Raw genomic sequence first — 17,882 nt, forward strand, 5'->3', positions numbered from 1 at the left:
AAGCATTTTGCACATAGTAAGCTCTCAGTAAATGCTATTATTATAAATGCTGCTGCTACTAAACCTACTATTGCTAATTTATTTTAAAGCAAACCATATGCCTTTTTCTCCCTATTGAACTTTCACTAAAGCTATATAAGGAACTATCTAGACAATATGAGAATGCATATTAGAATTTGAATATAATTTTTCTTTGTAAATTTCTGACAACTGAATATACTATTACTCTTATTTTAAGAAATGGCTCCATGACTTTGTAAAACTAGAATTATTACCTCAGTATTTAAGTGTTACATTTCTTTACATGTTAGTAAAACAAATTTATACTTTCACAAGGCTAGGTAGGTTATTATTACACATTTACTGTCATACTGTTAGTATATTTCTTACAAATGTATACTTACCATATTTTCTGGCATTAGTTTCCTAGACATCAGTGCCCTTCCAAAGATCTTTCTTCACTTTGTTTAGGTATTTACAGTCATAACAGGTAGGAATTTTCTTTAGTGAACTGTTTATAGTTAATTGCCTATCTTGTAGTCTTGTATATGGCTAAAACGTTTCCATTAGTAACTCACAACTCTTGTTCTTTCCATAGTGTCTATGTTAGTATCTGTGTTTCAGGCGCTTCCTCCTACATACAACCTGGTGTTTCACCTACTCCATGGACTTCAAGTCTATCAAACTATCTCCATGGACCATGATCTCTCTTCTCCATCCTTTTCTTCCTAGAAATATAGGCACAGTCACAGAAACACACCCTCTATTTGGTGGTAAGATCTAATATGGGTTGAACTGTGTCTCAGGCTTCCCCTCAAACCTCCCCCAAATCACCACGGCCCCAAAAAAGAGATGTGGGACTCCTAGCCTCCAGTACCTCAGAGTGTCCCTTTCTTTGGGGTTAGGGTCTTTACAGACATATTTAAGTTAAAATGAAATCATGAAAGAGGGCCCTAATCCAGTATGACTAGTGTTTAAAGGAGAAATTTGTTCAGAGACAGGCGTGCATAAAGGGAAAATGAGGTACAGACAAAGGGAGAAGACAGCCATCTATAAACCAAGGAGAAAGGCTTGGAAGAGATCCATTCCTCACAGCCCTCAGAAGAAACCAACCCTGACAACACCTTCATTTGGAGCTTTGAGTTTCCAGAATTGGGGGATAATAAATTTCTGCTGCTTAAACAATCCAGTTCTATTATTGATAGCCCTAGCAAACTAATACAGGGCCCAATAAAATTTTTAGAAAGGGAGAAACTGGCTAATGAGATCACTGCTTTGGTACTTGGATAACTGTAGTTTGTCTTTTTAAGCTTCTGATAAACCTGAATTTTCACTTGCTAGAGCCTTATGTTCCTGGAATAAACTTTTAAAACTTGTTTTGTTTTATATAACCATGATGTGGTGACTGGAGACCTACATTTCACTGAAAAGAGCAAGCCATAGCCATGGTTAAGACGCAAGAGACCGGACTCACTTGTCACCTGTAAGTAGAGCTTGCTCCCTTCAGCTGCCATTAAGAAAAAAACAAAAACAAATACATAAAAAAACGCACTTGGTCTCAGATTTTCGCTCTCACTTGTTGGGAGGGGTGGGGTAGCGGGAAGAGAAAGGGTGTGGAGAGTGGGGTGTAAATAAGGCAGACAGCCGCTCCAGAGAGGGCGGGGACAGAGTCTCCCTGAAGGAAAGGAGCTGAACCTGGTTGGTACAGCAGCGCTTCCCCAGACCCACCCGCCGCCCACCCGCCGCTCCGCGAGCTCGGGGCTCGGGCGCAGAGGCCGGCTGCGAGCGGCGCGGAGGGGCGGTTCCGGCAGCGGCCGCCTGCGGGGCGGAAGGAGACCTGCGGTCCGCGTCGGTCTAGTGGGCTTGCCTGCGGGCGGATGAGCCCCCCGGACTCGGGTGGGCGGCGCGGCGGCCGCTGCCGGCGGGGTCGCGGGGCGCCGGCGGGGCCCGCCCCGCGCTCCATGGTCTGCCCAGCCCCGCGCGATGCTGCCTCTCGGCGCCGAGGTCGGCGCGGGGCGCGCCCGCCGCTCGCGGAATGAGGGCGGGCGGCGCGGCCGGCCGGCGGGCGCTGTCTCTGCGAGCCCGGCACCCGGGGCAGCGGCCCAACCACCTGCACCGGGAAAACGCCAACAAGTAGTTTCTCGTTGGCGCCGGGCGGCTGGGCTGGGCGTCGGGACTCAGTCGGGCTGCCCCAAGCCCCTCGTCCGCTCGGACGCCGGAGCAGCAGCACTTTCCTCTCGGTCTCCTTAAGGTAACTAGGGGCGGGAAGGCGAGGGGCGGGTTTGCCGGGAAGGACGTGCGAGAGCCCGCGAGGCAGGCATCCCCGCTCCGTTCCGCTCCTGGACTGGAGAGCCGAAGCCCCGGGGAGAGGTGGCTGGGAGGTCGGAAACGGGGACACCGTCACCAGGACTCCCAACTCCGGGGTCCAGGGGGCGTGCCTCCAGCAGCTTTCCCTCGGGGACCCGCCCCACTCGCCCCTCCTGGGAAGCAGCCCCCGACTCTCCACCGGAGAGGCGTTTGTTTCTCTTGGGAAAGGGGGATGGGGTGGGATGCATGGATCACTTCTCCTCTCCAAAATGGATTCTAGTTAGTCGTTTCCTTTCCCAAGTAATAATAATTTTCACAGCAATCATGTGAAAAGAAAACTGGATCAGGAAATTAGGCAGAGGTCTCCTTGGTGAAAGGCACTAGCAGGGACGTTTGTTTTTGCTCCGACTTCTGCGTTCGGTCTATTTGCCTGGCCCGGGAGGGAGAGGAGAGGTGAACCGAGAACAGGTCGTGCAGAGGGCAGTCTGGGAGCGGCGGGCCGTCCAGAGTTCACCGAGGGTACGCGTTTGAGGGGGGCTCGCCGCCCAGTCCGGGGGTCTCTCACCCAGCACTGTTAAGTTGCCTGGGCACAGAGAACTCCTTGCCTAAGGGAACTGCCTCCCGGAGAGGGTAGGGGGGAAGCGGGTCTCAGTGTGAGGGAGGAAAGGGAGCGGGCTTGGGGAGAGGATGGGGCGGAGGAAGAAGACGCGGGAGGACCTCGGAGGGGAAAATGAGGGGACTGGGGAGACAGCGGGGGAGGTGTAGGGACTGGAAACGGGTTCAACTCGAGAGAAGGTGAGGGGTGAGAAGCTGCAGGAGGCAGAGCTGAGGGAGAAAGGTGTGAGACTGGGGGAGAGGGGTCGTGAGAGGTCGAGGAAGATGGGGACTGCTATCTCAGTTCTCTAGAAACCTGGGGAAGGCTCAGTGCTGCTTGAGGCGGGGACAGGGCTGGGCGTCGGGCTTCTCCAGGGAGGCTCCTTGGCGCCTCACCTCCCCGTCCACGCTGCATCCTGGGGCGCTGGGGCTGGGAGTGGGGGCGGGGGTCACAGCGCGGCTCCGCCAGCCGCGCTCTTTAACTTGGCGCTGTATTCGCCTCCCCCCAGTCATGTCTGAGGCACAGAGATGGGCAAGATCGAGAGCAACGAGAGGGTGATCCTCAATGTCGGGGGCACCCGGCACGAAACCTACCGCAGCACCCTCAAGACCCTGCCCGGGACGCGCCTGGCCCTGCTCGCCGCCTCCGAGCCCCAGGGCGACCCGCTGCAGCCGCCGCCCCCTGCGCGCTCGCCGCCGCCGCGGCCGCCTCCGCGGTCCCCCGGGCCGGGCGGCTGCCTGGAGGGCGGCGCGCGCAATTGCAGCGCCCGCGGCGGCGACCACCCGGCCGGGGGCGGCCGCGAGTTCTTCTTCGACCGGCACCCGGGCGTCTTTGCCTACGTGCTCAACTACTACCGCACCGGCAAGCTGCACTGCCCGGCCGACGTGTGCGGGCCGCTCTTCGAGGAGGAGCTGGCCTTCTGGGGCATCGACGAGACCGACGTGGAGCCCTGCTGCTGGATGACCTACCGGCAGCACCGCGACGCCGAGGAGGCGCTCGACATCTTCGAGGCCCCCGACCTCCTCGGCGGCGACCCCGGCGACGACGAGGACCTGGCTGCCAAGAGGCTGGGCATCGAGGACGCCGCGGGCCTGGGGGGCCCAGACGGCAAGTCCAGCCGCTGGAGGAGGCTGCAGCCCCGCATGTGGGCTCTCTTCGAGGACCCCTACTCGTCCAGAGCCGCCCGGGTAAGGCCAGAGGCGCCCCCTTCCGTGCTGCTCCAGCTTCTCCCCACCCCTTCCGAGATGTCCTGCTGTCTCAGCAGAGGGCCTCGGGGAGCGGGCCGGGGTGTCCCGTATCGGTAGGCTGGGGGCCCATCGCTCAGGGCAAACTCAGGGTCCCCCTCCCTCGTCCTCTTTCTACCCGCCCCATTCCCCTCCGCTTCCCCCTCCTCTCCTCAACTCAAACAGATTTACTTCCCCAGGTGGGACCAGCAGGGCAAATGTCCACTGCTCTGGGCAAGTCTGTTGGAACCTCGTTCTGAAATCGCTACCCACGCTTCATGATGTGGAATTTCTGTTTCTCTTTTATTCCAACCTTTTCTTGAGTTCCGAGGGTCCTCCTCCAGGCCTCCCGATCATCGAGGTTTGATCTTTCCAGTGAGGTCTGACACGCCTGACTCATGCAGAGCAGTGGCCCTACTTAGGGCAGTAGAGGGAAACACATATATGTCAGTGGCTGGGCCGGGAGATGAACAGGTTCATCTTGGAAAGAGAACCTCCTGAATATCGTTTGGGCCTGTCTCCATCCAAGGGAGAGCAGTGCTGAGTCTGCTTGCCTCAGTAAGCTGACGGGATAGCCCACCTGCACAGTGAATTTTGGAGTCTGTGGTCTTTCCCCTGGCGCTCTGTGTCTTTTACAGGTTCAATGCCGATTGGACACTTCGGTGATCCTAGTTCAGTGGGAGTCTCTAATTTAGATTGTAGGCAACTTTATTTTATTCTATACATTTTGATCCCATACTCATGTTTCTTTTCAGTTTCTAGTTTGAGTGACAGTTTAAATTTAGTCTTTGACACACTGGATTGATTCTTCAAAATCCCAATGAAGAGATGATAAAAGTAACTAGTAATGGTTTCTCTAATTTTAAAGGAAATAAAAGAAATATAAATAACCTCAGATTATGCAGTATGTGAATGGTTTTTAATTCTGTTGGAGAATGGAGTACTGTATTTAGTTAAATCTTTGCAACTGCATGTGTCTGGTTTGCCTCTGAACCTAGGAAAGATCCTCCTTGGGCAGAATGGGATTTCTCCCAGCTTGAGTTTGGCTCCATCCTCTGCATGTCAGAAGTCTCTGCCTCTGAGACATTTTGAAGCTGTCTGATAACATGTCAGAAGATGTGCTTCTGATACCACTTTAGAAGTCTGAGCATGTATTTTGTTTGCAATTTGATATAGACTATCAAAGAGACAATTTAAAGCATTGCTACTTTATGGGATCTGGTATTTAAGTGCACACATAAATTCCAGTATGTCCACATTCTCATATTTGAATATAGAATTAATAACTTCAACTCTGAGATCTTCCTTTTAAGACCATTCTATGAATTCAGCAAGAGTTGGCATTCAGGGGGAAAAAAAAAAAAGTGCAGACTTATTTATTTATTTAAATTAAATCAGAGACTCATGACCATTATCTCTGTTGTTTTGGATTCCAGCTGTGTGCCATAGTGCTCTTTCCAATTGGCGACTAAAAAGATAATCTGCATTTGTTTTCAGACTCATCATATAATTTTGTTATTTTATGTGGTATAAAAAACCAGGATGTTTTATTATCTTTATTCATGATAATAAAATGCATTTTTTGGAGGCTAGGTTGCACAGGAAAAGCTTCAAGGTGTTCAATTTTTATTACTGCTATGGAATTTGATTCTATGAATTAATGGTCTAAGGGTAGCCCATTAACTTGAAAATAGTTTTTTAAAAATCTTACCAAGATTTTGTTGTAATAATATTCAGAATTTGACCTGCATCCATTTTAGGTGAGGAAAAGAACACAGATAGATTAGAGATTAGTTTTAGGTCAAAGAGCCATTAGAAACAGAATCAGCTGAGAATGAGAGACCTGGAAAATTTCACTGAGGTCACCTCATGAGGAACCTGTAGTTTGTAGATGAGGAAAATGAAGACTGCAGATGCTAAGTGATGGCCAAGGTCATAGAGCAAGTTATTAGCAAAGCCAAAATTACGCTGAAGGTCTCATGACACCCTCCCCAGGCCCTTTCCACTGCAACCACTGATTATAACTGACTATTTGGCTTGTGAAATCTCTGCAGACAGTGTTGCTCTTGAGATTTAATGCAGCATAGGACAGTCCTTAGTCTTCTAACTTTGAAAGATCATCTATGACATATCTCTGTGTGTGTGTATATATATATGTGCATACATATACATTTTTTTCCAGGTCTTTGGCTGCACTACCCAACATTAGAGTGCAAATATGGGATTCCAGTTTTCTTAAGATGAACCCTGTTCTAACTTTCAATTTTTATTGACCAGTTTATATGTAATGTTTTTCCTTTTTTTTTTTTTTTTTCAGATTGGCTAACATTTGTGGGACTTGTCTTCAGAAAAATTGCTTTTCAAATTATTAGGGGTTGCTTAAAAAAGAGTACTCAGAAGTCACCATTCTATTTACATGTGATTTAATATTTTTTTATGGACACTTTTAGTTCAGATGATTGACTGACAATATTATCTGACTACTTTGGAAAATAGAATTACATTGGGATGTCACTGGATGAAATTATATTTTCATGGACATGATTCTAGGAGACATAAAATCAATTATCAAGTGGTTTGTTTTAGCTGTGGTCTTACTGATGTCATTCTTAATAGAAGTATTTAACTTTTATAAACCCTCTTACTTTTCATTTTACATTAGTTCATCTTTTATTGATGTACTTGAGATGAACAATTTTAACTGTGCAAATTTCTGTTTTCAATTATACTTGTTTCATCATTGTCCTTATCCTTTCCCAGTATTGAGGAGAGTGACTTAATTATATAGTAGATTTGTTTTACTTCTAACTTTTTTAGTCTAAAGTGGCAGACTGAAACAACAGTGGTAGGAATTAGATAATTAATTTAATTTTACAGCATTGTATTTTTGCCTTTTGTTTTGGTTGGCATTTCCCCCTCCTCTGTTGCTTTTAATTTATGATGTAAATACATATTTGAACAGTCTAAATTGTTCAGGTTAACTTGGTAAATAAGTTTATATTTTACATTTATGAATTGTATCCTTAAAAATATATTAGAAATTTATAAAAATTTAAATATAAGTTGTCATGGAAACCTGTTGTGGAGAAAATGAGATCTGGAAAGAAGAGAGATTATCCTGTTGATGGCATTGAATAATATTTACAAATAGAAAAAAGCATTTTAAATGGTTTTATTTCCACAGAATTACTAAAATATACTCCTTAAAACTATTAAAATTTAAATTTGAATATCTAGAATTGGATTCAGAATTGCATATATGTAATTTGCTTTTTATGGGACATTTTTTCCTCTACCTCAAAGTACAAAACAGGAAAGGAATGATCTTCTAAATAACTATTTTCTAGGTTTAGATGTCGCATTTAATTTTTTAAAGTTATAATATGGTAAGGACAATTTGAATCATACATTAAGATTAAAGGAAGAACACGTATTAATTCTTGTTCTGTGAGCCTTGCTCCAGTTAAAAGAAATAATGGCCAAATAAAGCTTGTTTGTGAAATATTGTTGTTAATTATTAAAATTTTAGAATTTTATTTAGTCAATTAATATTGTTTCTGCAGTCATTGTAGACCAGAAACTATATAAGATACTAGAAGTGCGTGAGCAGATATAGCACTTTGCCCTCAGTAAGCTCACCACTCTTTATAATAAAATATTTCCTAAAATATTATCTATTCAGTTAAAAGTGCAACAGAATAACAACAAGCAAAATTCCAGAGATACTAAAGATGTTTCCCTTAAAAAAAAACCAAAACTCATGTGGAAGTGTTGCTTGAGATGTTCAGGAAAATACTGCGTTGATTCTCTGGTGGGCCACTGGTTAGGAGAAACTGGGGCTCAATACCTGGCAGGGGAACTAAGATCCTGGAAGCTGTGGGGTGTGGCCAAAAAAAAAAAGAAAAAGAAACGACGGTTTTATGCTTCTGTTAGTCTTTATTTTATTATGAAAGTGTTAGGCTTTTTTAGCCTTGATTTTTCTGTTTTCAGAGTGATTTATAGGCTCTCTCTTTTTAATATTATTGAAGAGTATGAGACAAGCTGTGCTTATATCTAAAAACTGAATTATTTGCAGAGAAAACAACTGAATTATTTACAGTGTGTTCGAGTGTCTTCATCCCTTCTATTTTAATTAAAAGTTTGTTGTTGTTTGTTCAGTCACTAAGTTATGTCTGACTCTTTGCGACCCCATGGACTGCAGCTCGCCAGGCTTCTCTGTCCTTCACTATCTTCCAGAGTTTGCTCAGTTTCATTTCCTTTGAGTCAGTGATGCTATCTAACCATCTTTTTAATCTCACAATTAAAAGTTATGGCCAACCACATGACAATGCAAATCCAAACTTCAGACCCCTAAAAAGAGTCTGCTGTTAAGAGTCTGGTGTATTTGCATTTGCTATATAAGCATCTAAGTCTCCCTTGACTTTTTCCAGGCCACTCATTATACACTTCACAGATATATTTGATTTTATCCATATATTCTGAGCATTGGATAAGACTAGAGAGTGCCTCATTCAACACATAATTTAAAAAAGCAAGTAACTTTAGTAGAACTGTATTTTTGATAGTGTATTTGACCCCAGACTAGGTGACCTAATTTGTTGCTAGGGCATTATCATGCCAAAGGTGAGTAGTTGGGCAGTTTATGTATGGCTTTTTTTTTTTTTCTTTCTGTTATATTTTCCCAAGAGCTCATTTGTAGACCTGAATTGACAAAACTAAATGAGAGTCAGATAAATTTTTCTTCTCTGTCAAGCAGCTTATTTTCAAAGCAACTGAAAACGAGGAAATGTGTAGTTTTATAAAAAATGCAGGTCAACCTTTCCCATTTAGAAATATGTGTCATTACTATTTATTTTAACTACTGTAAATAAAATAAATGCAGTTTTCAGATCTCATTTTTATTCTCAAATTCTGAATCATTTACCCTTTTTTATTATGACAACCTTTAAAAATGTGTCTGAATGAAATAGTAAAGAGCACTAAAGGACTGATAAAGTATAAACACAGGTCTGTATAAGGAAATATATAATGGCAAGATAATCTAAACTGTAACCATCAGTGGATTATATAAACTTGATCCAGTTCTTTTTGAAGTATGAAGGGCTTTTCTTTTGGAAAAACAGTCAAGATTTTTCTATGACAAGATAGCATTGCCTTTTGCTTACAGTTTGAAGGGTGGTGATTAATTTTAATACTGTGTAGTCAATATTTTCACAGAAAGTGATTAAACTGTGGGTTTTGGGAGGAGAAGAGAGTAGAGTAGAGAGTACATGGAAAGAGCATTGGAAAAATGCCTGAGTTGGAATCCATGAGTCCTAGGCACTAACTCTGCTTTCACAGCTAGCTGTGTGACCTTTGAGAATTTACTTTGTCTTTCTAATTCTTGATTTCCTTTGGCTTTATTTTGAAAGAAAAAATGGGGACGACACACTGGATTAGATAAGTATTCAAACTTCTTTCCAGCTCCAAGATTTTGAAGTTTAGAGGAAAAAACAAGGATAGTGATGCTGAAAATCCCTGGGTAGGAAAAGAGCATGTCTGCACTCATTTTGATTGTCCTCTAGGGACCATCACACTATTAAGGTAAACTAGTATGGATTTCTCTCTCTTTTTTTTTTTTTTTTTGGATTTTAACTTGCTGCCCTTTTCTTTTCCTACAGCTGTTGGGTAGCTGCTGCTCTGGTTACCATAGAAACAGGTTGGCTCCTAGCTTCCTGTTTCCATTGAAAACAGCTTTCTTTCAACCACATATTGATCTCAAGAAATCATTTTGCTGTCCGCTCTGTCATGAAACCCATAAAGATGATCGGCTCTGTCATTTTCTAAGTCTAAGATTCAGTGCAGGTGTATAGCCGTCCACCCACAAGGGTAACTGATTAGGTAATCTCAGTTTTATTTCCATTTGAAAAGTGCCTTGTCAAAGACACCAGCCTTTTCCCCTTCCCATATCTTATACAGAAGGGAAAGTCTTATTCACTTGAGGATTTACAGATATGCCTAACACATTTAAGTGTTTACCAAATAGTGTCAAATTATTCAGTTCTAATCTTTTTCATAACTCATTCAATCAGGATAAGCATAGAGAATAGTATGCTGTCTAGCACACTCTGTAAGTTTGTGTTTTAATGTACTCACTAGTGAAGAATATTTGAAGAGAAAAATATGTATGTATTATATAATGCACCCTATTTCTCTCTTGAGGAAAAAACAGTTTTTCTATTTCAGCCTATACATATTTAAATTAAAAAGATATATATAATGTAGATACATACTCTGTATATATTTATAAAATGTTTATATGGATAAGTGAAGGAAGAGACTTGTGGGAATATGGCTTAAAGTTTTGATTGAGAATATTTGTGTGTGAGCATACGTGTATTATATATTATGTCGTATATAATCTTTGAATGTGGCCTCCCTAATGGCTCAGTGGTAAAGAATCCACCTGCCAATGCAGATGCAGGTTCGATTCCTGGGTCGGGAAGATCCCCTGGAGGAGGAAATGGCAACCCACTCCAGTATTCTTGCCTGGGAAATCCCATGGACAGAGAGCCTGGCAGGCTACAGTCTATGGAGTTGCAAAGAGTCGGACACAACTGAGCATGCACACCACCACACCACAGCATCTTTCAGTGACATTGGTATGTATAACAGACTTCTGTTGTTCATGAGACTTGGAAGGAAACTGGTCATTGTGTCGGGAAACCTGACACAGTGACCTTAAATCACAAAAAAAGCAGTTGACTTGTTCATAGCCATGGCTAGTTAGTCACAGTGGCAGGGTTGGAATTTAGACCTTCTGACTCTTGGCACTCTTCCCATTCCATCTCGATTGCTTAGTCTTGATTGCGTTTGATATCAGCTGCACAAATTTTAGCTTTCGGAAAGTAGCAAGCCTGTTGGAAGTAGTTGAGGTAGGGTCTGTCCTCTTCAGTGTCCTATTGTTCAACAATAGCAGGGAAATTGTCCCTATCTTATTATTCTATTTCCAGATACCCTCCAGATGTATCCTTCCATTGCTGCCTTCTCTACCAGGTCTACATCTTACTGTTCTACCACCTTTAAAACATCAAAACTAATCTGCCTGTTTATTCACTTACCTCCTATTTTATCCCTTTAACTGTGTGTGTGTCTTTTGTAATATGTTTTTCTACTTTTGTTGGCTTTGTTGCCTTTGGAATTTTTAAATGCAACCCTCGTTCAACGTATTGGTGATGGTTAATGTTTTACAGAACATTCTCTTCTCACGTGTAACTAAGCAGATCATGGTTGGGTTTCAGTTCAGTCGTTCAGTCGTGTCAGACTCTTTGCAACCCCATGGACTGCAGCATTCCAGGCTTCCCTGTCCATCACCAACACCCGGAGCTTACTCAAACTCATGTCCATTGAGTCGGTGATGCTATCCAACTGTCTCATCCTCTGTCATCCCCTTCTCCTCCTGCCTTCAATCTTTCCCAGCATCAGGGTCTTTTCAAATGAGTCAGCTCTTCGCATGAGGTGGCCAAAGTACTGGAGTTTCAGCTTCAGCATCAGTCCTTCCAATGAACACCCAGGACTGATTTTCTTTAGGATGGACTGGTTGGATCTCCTTGCAGTCCAAGGGACTCTCTAGTCTTTTCCAGCACCAATTCAAAAGTATCAATTCTTCAGCGCTCAGCTTTCTTTATAGTCCAACTCTCACATCCATACATGACGACTGGAAAAACTGTAGCTTTGACTAGAAGGACCTTTGTAGGTAAAGTAATGTCTCTGCTTTTTAATATGCTATCTAGGTTGATCATCACTTTCCTTCCAAGGAGCAAGTGTCTTTTAATTTCATGGCTGCAGTCACCACCTGCTGTGATTTTGGAGCCCAACGTTTTGGTTGGGTATACACAGGGATAACTGGTAAATTAGAGTGAAGATGGTTGGAGCTGTTTTTAAGACCTAAAATGAGATTTATGTTTTAGTGAGGTCAGTAAATACAGGACTAAAAAACTTTTCCTTCACCCTTCTTTAGTAGTTAGCCAAAGGTAGTGCTTCCTTCCCTATTGGTGGAATGTAAAGCAGCCTTATAATTTTGTGTGTGTTTGAGAAAAGGCATTTTATAGGAGTCAAACAGAAGAAGGCATTTTATAGGAGTAAAACAGAAGAAGTTGCTGGTAGTATTGGGGAAAAAAGTACTCCATAATTGCTATGGTTACTTGACTGACCTTTTCTTCTGAAAGCTCATAATGATAGAGACATCTGTGTAACCTGACATTTCCTCCGTGTTCATGTATTAAGAAAACCCTATGCAGACACCTCAGTGTCTTAATTTTCTGTTTGAAGACACTGGTGGATTTTATATCAGAACTTAAGAGCTTTGCCATTCTTTCTGCATCTGACAACATTGTTGGTATCTTTAAAAACTGGAGCAAAATTCAAGACAGCCCTTCCTGGCAAATGTTCTGTGATTTAGTCTCAGCAGTGGAAGATGTTCTCCTCTGAGTTGTCTCCATGGAGAACAGTGATGAAAATATGCCACCTTTTGGCCACAGATGTTCTCTTCCTTTACACCAAAACTGTCCAGAATTTTAAAGTCATTCATTAAATGATAAAATGCAAAAACTTTTTTATATAATATTGTCAAGATATCCAAATGATACTATTAATTCTAAACTTAAGGCAACATGCTGATGTAAAATCTATTTGGATGAATATAAGGAGCCTGGCGGGCTATAATCCATGGGATTGCAGAGTCAGACACGACTGAGCAAGTATCACTTTCACTTTTCAGTTATTCCTAGAGCAGTTTGTCTGATTAGGTTCAGTGAAAGGGCCAAGGATTATTCACAATTTCTGTAAATTTTGTGTCTTGTTTGTAAATTTTGCTGCATAAGTTCAGATATGGGGTTGCTTATTTCTGTATTTATTGATTGAAGATAAAATGCCACTTGCTTAAAGTGAATATTATATAATAACTGTATTGGAAACAATGACAAAGTAATGGCATTGGAAACAGTGGCAAAAGGAAGCTTCCTTACTATATTAATTTGGATAAAATTGATATTTAGGAAAGTAGAACAAGACATCATTACGGCTTGATTTATTGTTTCAGTTGTCCTGCTTCCCTCTTGAGGTGAACAGTGAGAGGGCGATTATGAAAATTATCATAATATTCTTAGTGAGACCCATCTTTCATATATAAATTGAATAGGAAATGGACAGAACAGAGGTTTAGCTAGCCCTTTTTTGTGCCAAGAGATTCTAAAGAACCCAGTAGCCTTTTTTTTAAAGCTACAACTTTACTATCAGGCCTGAGTGAGCTATCAGGGTTACATAAAATGATTAGTGGTGCATCAAAGTTGAACAACCATCATATTTGTATCATGATGGAGAAGCATTTATGAACTTATACTTAATTCCCAGGTTCAAAATGGTGTTCACGGTGCTTTGATATTTAGAGTACAATGTTAGAGATATAAAATTCATGCCAAGCAATGAAATCAAATGCATTTTAATGCACTGATAGGCTTCAATGACATTCAAAATAGATTAGTCTCAATTAAAAAACAGGATTCTTTAATTGTTCCACTTTCTTATGAGAATCCACTGCATAGTTTTTAGTTGTAATATGTGCATACTATCAATTCTTTAGTTTTTTTAAATTCAGTGATTGTTTTCAGTACCTATTCATTTTTCTGTTTATGTATTAATCATTGATTTAATTCATCTCAAATTTCTCTGTCTTTAGTTTTGAGTAGTTGACTGCTTCAGTGCTGAGTTTCTTTGTTTTCAACCTTTTGTGTTTTCTCTGCTTTGGCTTGCTGCATTGCTTCAGTTCAGTCACTCAGTCGTGTTCGACTCTTTGTGACCCCATGGACTGCAGCGTGCCAGGCTTCCCTGTCCATCACCAGCTCCCGAAGATTACTCAGACTCATGTCCGTTGAGTCGGTGATGCCATCCATGAGTCAGTTCTTCACATCAGGAGGCCAAAGTATTGGAGCTTCAACTTCAGCATCAGTCCTTCCAATGGATATTCAGGACTAATTGCATTTCTTGGTTGAAATAACGTGCTAGGTATTAGTACATTTCTCTCAATTAAACCAACTGGAGGAGAACCAAGCCTCAAAGATGAAAGCTGTCAAATGCTTTTGAATCTCTCTGCTGACAGTTCTTGGGTTTTAACTATTGGCCCAAACTAGGTTAGTACAGAGAATGTAAGGGTTAAAATTTGTCATTTACCTTCAAGACACTTGTATTCTATTGGAAAAGAACAACTGTCTGCCTATGGTTACAGTATAATGCATTAAAACTATAATAGCGATATTGGCATACTGTGGACACACAGATTTGGGAGGGTCCCACTGTTCTATAAAGAGGAGATGAGATTTGAATAGTTAACATGCAAGAGATGTGTTTTCCAGCAGTCAAGGATTAGGTCAACAGAGTAGTGTGCAAACATGGGGTCTTGACAGAGTGCTGTGCCATGTCATAAGGGATAATAAAAGGACCAGAATGCAGGAGAACAGGCTTGAAAGGAAGAGAGGGCCTCTGGGTTTATAGCTGAGCCTTTTCTGATGAGATGGATATTTAGTCCAGGGCAGGAATGTTATCTCAGTGTATTTGAAAATAGTGGTTCTAACCACATAGATAGTGGTTCTAAAACTTAGATGTGCCTAGGAATAACCTGAGATGATGACTAGAATTTCGACTTCCCAGGTCTCACTCCAGTAGGATTTGGATATGATTCAGATAAGATGAACATCTTTGGCATTGTAGCTGGCCACTGACCCAGTTCATGTTAGTACTGTGATGTGACTGCTGCCAAAGCAAATACAGTTTAACATTAAAGTAGGGTAATAATCATGCTTGAACCAATATTTCCCAAAGTGTGTTTTCTAGATCTAAAGCAATCCAGAATGTTGACAGGTGTTGCCCTCAAAAGAGTTCCATAGACAGAGGAATTCGGAAACTAATTTAAAATAAAGATTTTTAACTAGATTTTTATTTTTCAATCTGTCGTCGTCTTCTTGATATCATTTTTACTACATCTCTTTTTCAGGGAAGAGAGTTAAAATACTAGCTGACAGTTGGTTTTGAGACAGGAGTGAGTTAATGCGAAGGACTGCACTCAGTTCACTGAGTTTGAATCCTAACTGTACCACTTGCCTGCTGTATCACTTTCACAGTGTCGCTTCTTTAAGCCTCCCTCTTTTCATCTGGACTGGGAAGATAATAATTGTATCTGGCTCAAAGAATTGTTATGAGGGTGGATTAGTGCATATTCATGTTCAGGAGCCAGCATGGTGTCTAGTTTTCTCAATTTTAGCTGTATCATTATTACTGTTATCATCATCATCACAATCGTCACTATTCCTTATGCCAAGCACTGGTTATTTGAGAGGGATTGGGGAGTCACATAGAGCACCTTAAGGGAACATTCTAGCATTTAGATTGTTCATAAAAAAGTAAGTTGTCTATTGCTGAGGTTTTTTCATGTATGAATATTGGATAGGTATCTGGGAAGTTATAGGAATAATTCTGTTCCACATGAATACATGGTAATTAATTAGAACAATATCTAACATGTGTATATCCTATACCAAACATTTTACAAGTTGTAAGGGAATGGTTTATTCCCTGCCTTTAAGCAGCTGTAGAGTCCTGGAAGAGAACAGCAGAAAAGAAATGAAAGTGCAATGTCAGGAGAGCTCCGGTAGAAGGTTGCCAAGGGTGGGAAAAAACTTCCTGGAAGAAATATACCTGTTTTGGTACCAGAGGCTGAAGAGGAGATAGCCAGACTTTTTAAAGAGAAGAGTTGAAATAAAATCCTAAAAGGGAAAGAAGGCAAGGCCTGTGCAAGACGCTGTAAATAATTCAGGACAGCCCCCACCTTGTGTAAGGGATGTGGAGGTGTTGCCAGAAACGAGTTGAGGTTGGATCGAAAGCCTTGGCAAGCTCTGTTTAGAAGGTCTGGTCTTTCTCTGGGACTGGAGACCTTTGGAAGGATTTTAAGCAGAGCAATGGCATGCATCTTTGTAATTAGGACTATTATTCTGAAATATTTATACTTGAAGACAGGATTGGGCTGGGGAAAATGAGTGCAAGTTTGTCACAAGAGCTATAGTTTAGCACGTGAGTGTGCTAATCCAGGTGTGAGGTACTAAAAAGTGAAAGTGTTAGTCACTGAGTTGTGTCTGACTCTTTGCGACCCCGTGGACTATAGCCCGCCAGGCTCCTCTGTCCATGGGATTCTCCAGGCAAGAATACTGGAAAAGATACTTACCATTTCATCCTCCTGGGCATCTTCCTGACCCAGGGATTGAACCTAGGTCTCTTGCATTACAGGCAGATTCTTTTACCATCTGAGCCACCAGCCCAAGAGATACTGGTGATCTCACTTAAAACAGTGGCCGGAGTGATGAAGTGAAATGAAGACAACTAAAGTGGAACTGTTGATTAATTAGGTGCCATTTGAGTAAAGCAGAGAGAGAAGTCAAGAATGTCTCCCTAGCTTCTGTTTGCCCAATGGGACAAGACAACTTTTATGACTTTTTTCTAATTCAAGAGTCAGTGGTTATATGATTTGAGAAATCAGTAGTTATTCTTTTATGGATTTAACACTGTAGTATTTTGTATTATGTTTTGTAATTTTTCTTTTATATTTCAGTACCAATTACTCAGTTATTAATAGCTATTTCATAGATTTTATTGTTGTGAAATTAGATGCAGAGTATGCCCTTTAAAATTTTTGGTTGCCGTAATTCACCACCATAAAAGATAGTGAGGGATAAGTCCTCTCTAAAAGAAATGTTGTTGGCAAAGTAATGTCTCTGCTTTTGAATATGCTATCTAGGTTGGTCATAACTTTCCTTCCAAGGAGTAAGCATCTTGGACATGAGTCTGAGTGAACTCCAGGAGTTGGTGATGGACAGGGAGGCCTGGCGTGCTGCGATTCATGGGGTTGCAAAGAGTTGGACACGACTGAGCGACTGATCTGATCTGATCTGAAAAGAAATGTTAGCTTTGTCTTGCTATATATTATTTTGGTTATATGCCCAAGAAAATAATATCAATTTTTGCATAATTTTTGTGAAATGTAACTGACTCATTCAATATAGTAGTTCATGTAGATTCCAAAGCTAGAAGCTTAAATTTAACTAGGGATTGAAAAGTACCAATGAGATTCTGTGGCTCTTTGGAAACTTGTTTTAAGTAAATATTTCCTCTAGATAAAGTCCAGGAAGGAGCAAAGGTAGTGAGGAAGAAAAACAAAAATGGGAAGAGGCACCAAAGGAATTAAACTGGGAAGAATGTGGTGAGTTCAGATCCAAGGCAGAGTAGCTCCTTCTAAAGCATTACTGTACCATGCCATTTTCTTGCTTATAAACCTGTTATCCTTTTCTAGTGGCTACATATTAAAACATATTTTTCTTAGCCTGGCTTCCCAGAATCTGCCCATCGTCTACAAATGCAATAATAGCTCCCACAGCTCTACTGCTCAGACAGCATGCTTTGCCATTCCTGAGTATAAGAGATGTGTGCACACTGTTCTGTTTTCGTACACTATTCTCACAGCTTGCACTCTCCCCTCCTCGATTTTACATGTTGATTCAATCATCTTGCAATAGTTTGTAAAATTATCAAGTCTTACTTGGCACCTTCTAAACTCTGTCAAAAGCAGTTTGTTTTCTCCTTTGAGTTTCTCTATCACTTTGTAGCTATAGTATTGTAGCATTTAACTGGCTGTCTTAGTTTCCCTGAGCTGTTGTAGCTAACTACCACAAACTTGA

General features: G+C 41.8%; 1 protein-coding gene across 7 annotated transcripts in view; it reads left to right on the top strand.

Annotated features, from left to right (window-relative positions):
- The first annotated feature begins 1,968 nt into the window (after nt 1–1,968).
- The window catches only part of KCNC2 (potassium voltage-gated channel subfamily C member 2), a 250,689-nt gene continuing 234,775 nt past the window's right edge, over nt 1,969–17,882 (top strand). For 4 of the 7 annotated variants that reach the window (XM_025284461.3, XM_044941939.2, XM_044941938.2 and 1 more), the window contains exons 1-2: nt 1,969–2,251; nt 3,411–4,089. In XM_025284461.3, the coding sequence (XP_025140246.1) occupies nt 3,430–4,089 (660 nt within the window). In that variant the 5' untranslated portion in view covers nt 1,969–2,251; nt 3,411–3,429. The remainder of the gene's footprint in view (nt 2,252–3,410; nt 4,090–17,882) is intronic. The other 3 variants (XM_044941936.2, XM_025284464.3, XM_025284463.3) reach the window with 1 other exon arrangement.

Source organism: Bubalus bubalis, chromosome 4 (genome assembly GCF_019923935.1).
Source record: "Bubalus bubalis isolate 160015118507 breed Murrah chromosome 4, NDDB_SH_1, whole genome shotgun sequence".
Taxonomy (NCBI): domain Eukaryota; kingdom Metazoa; phylum Chordata; class Mammalia; order Artiodactyla; family Bovidae; genus Bubalus; species Bubalus bubalis.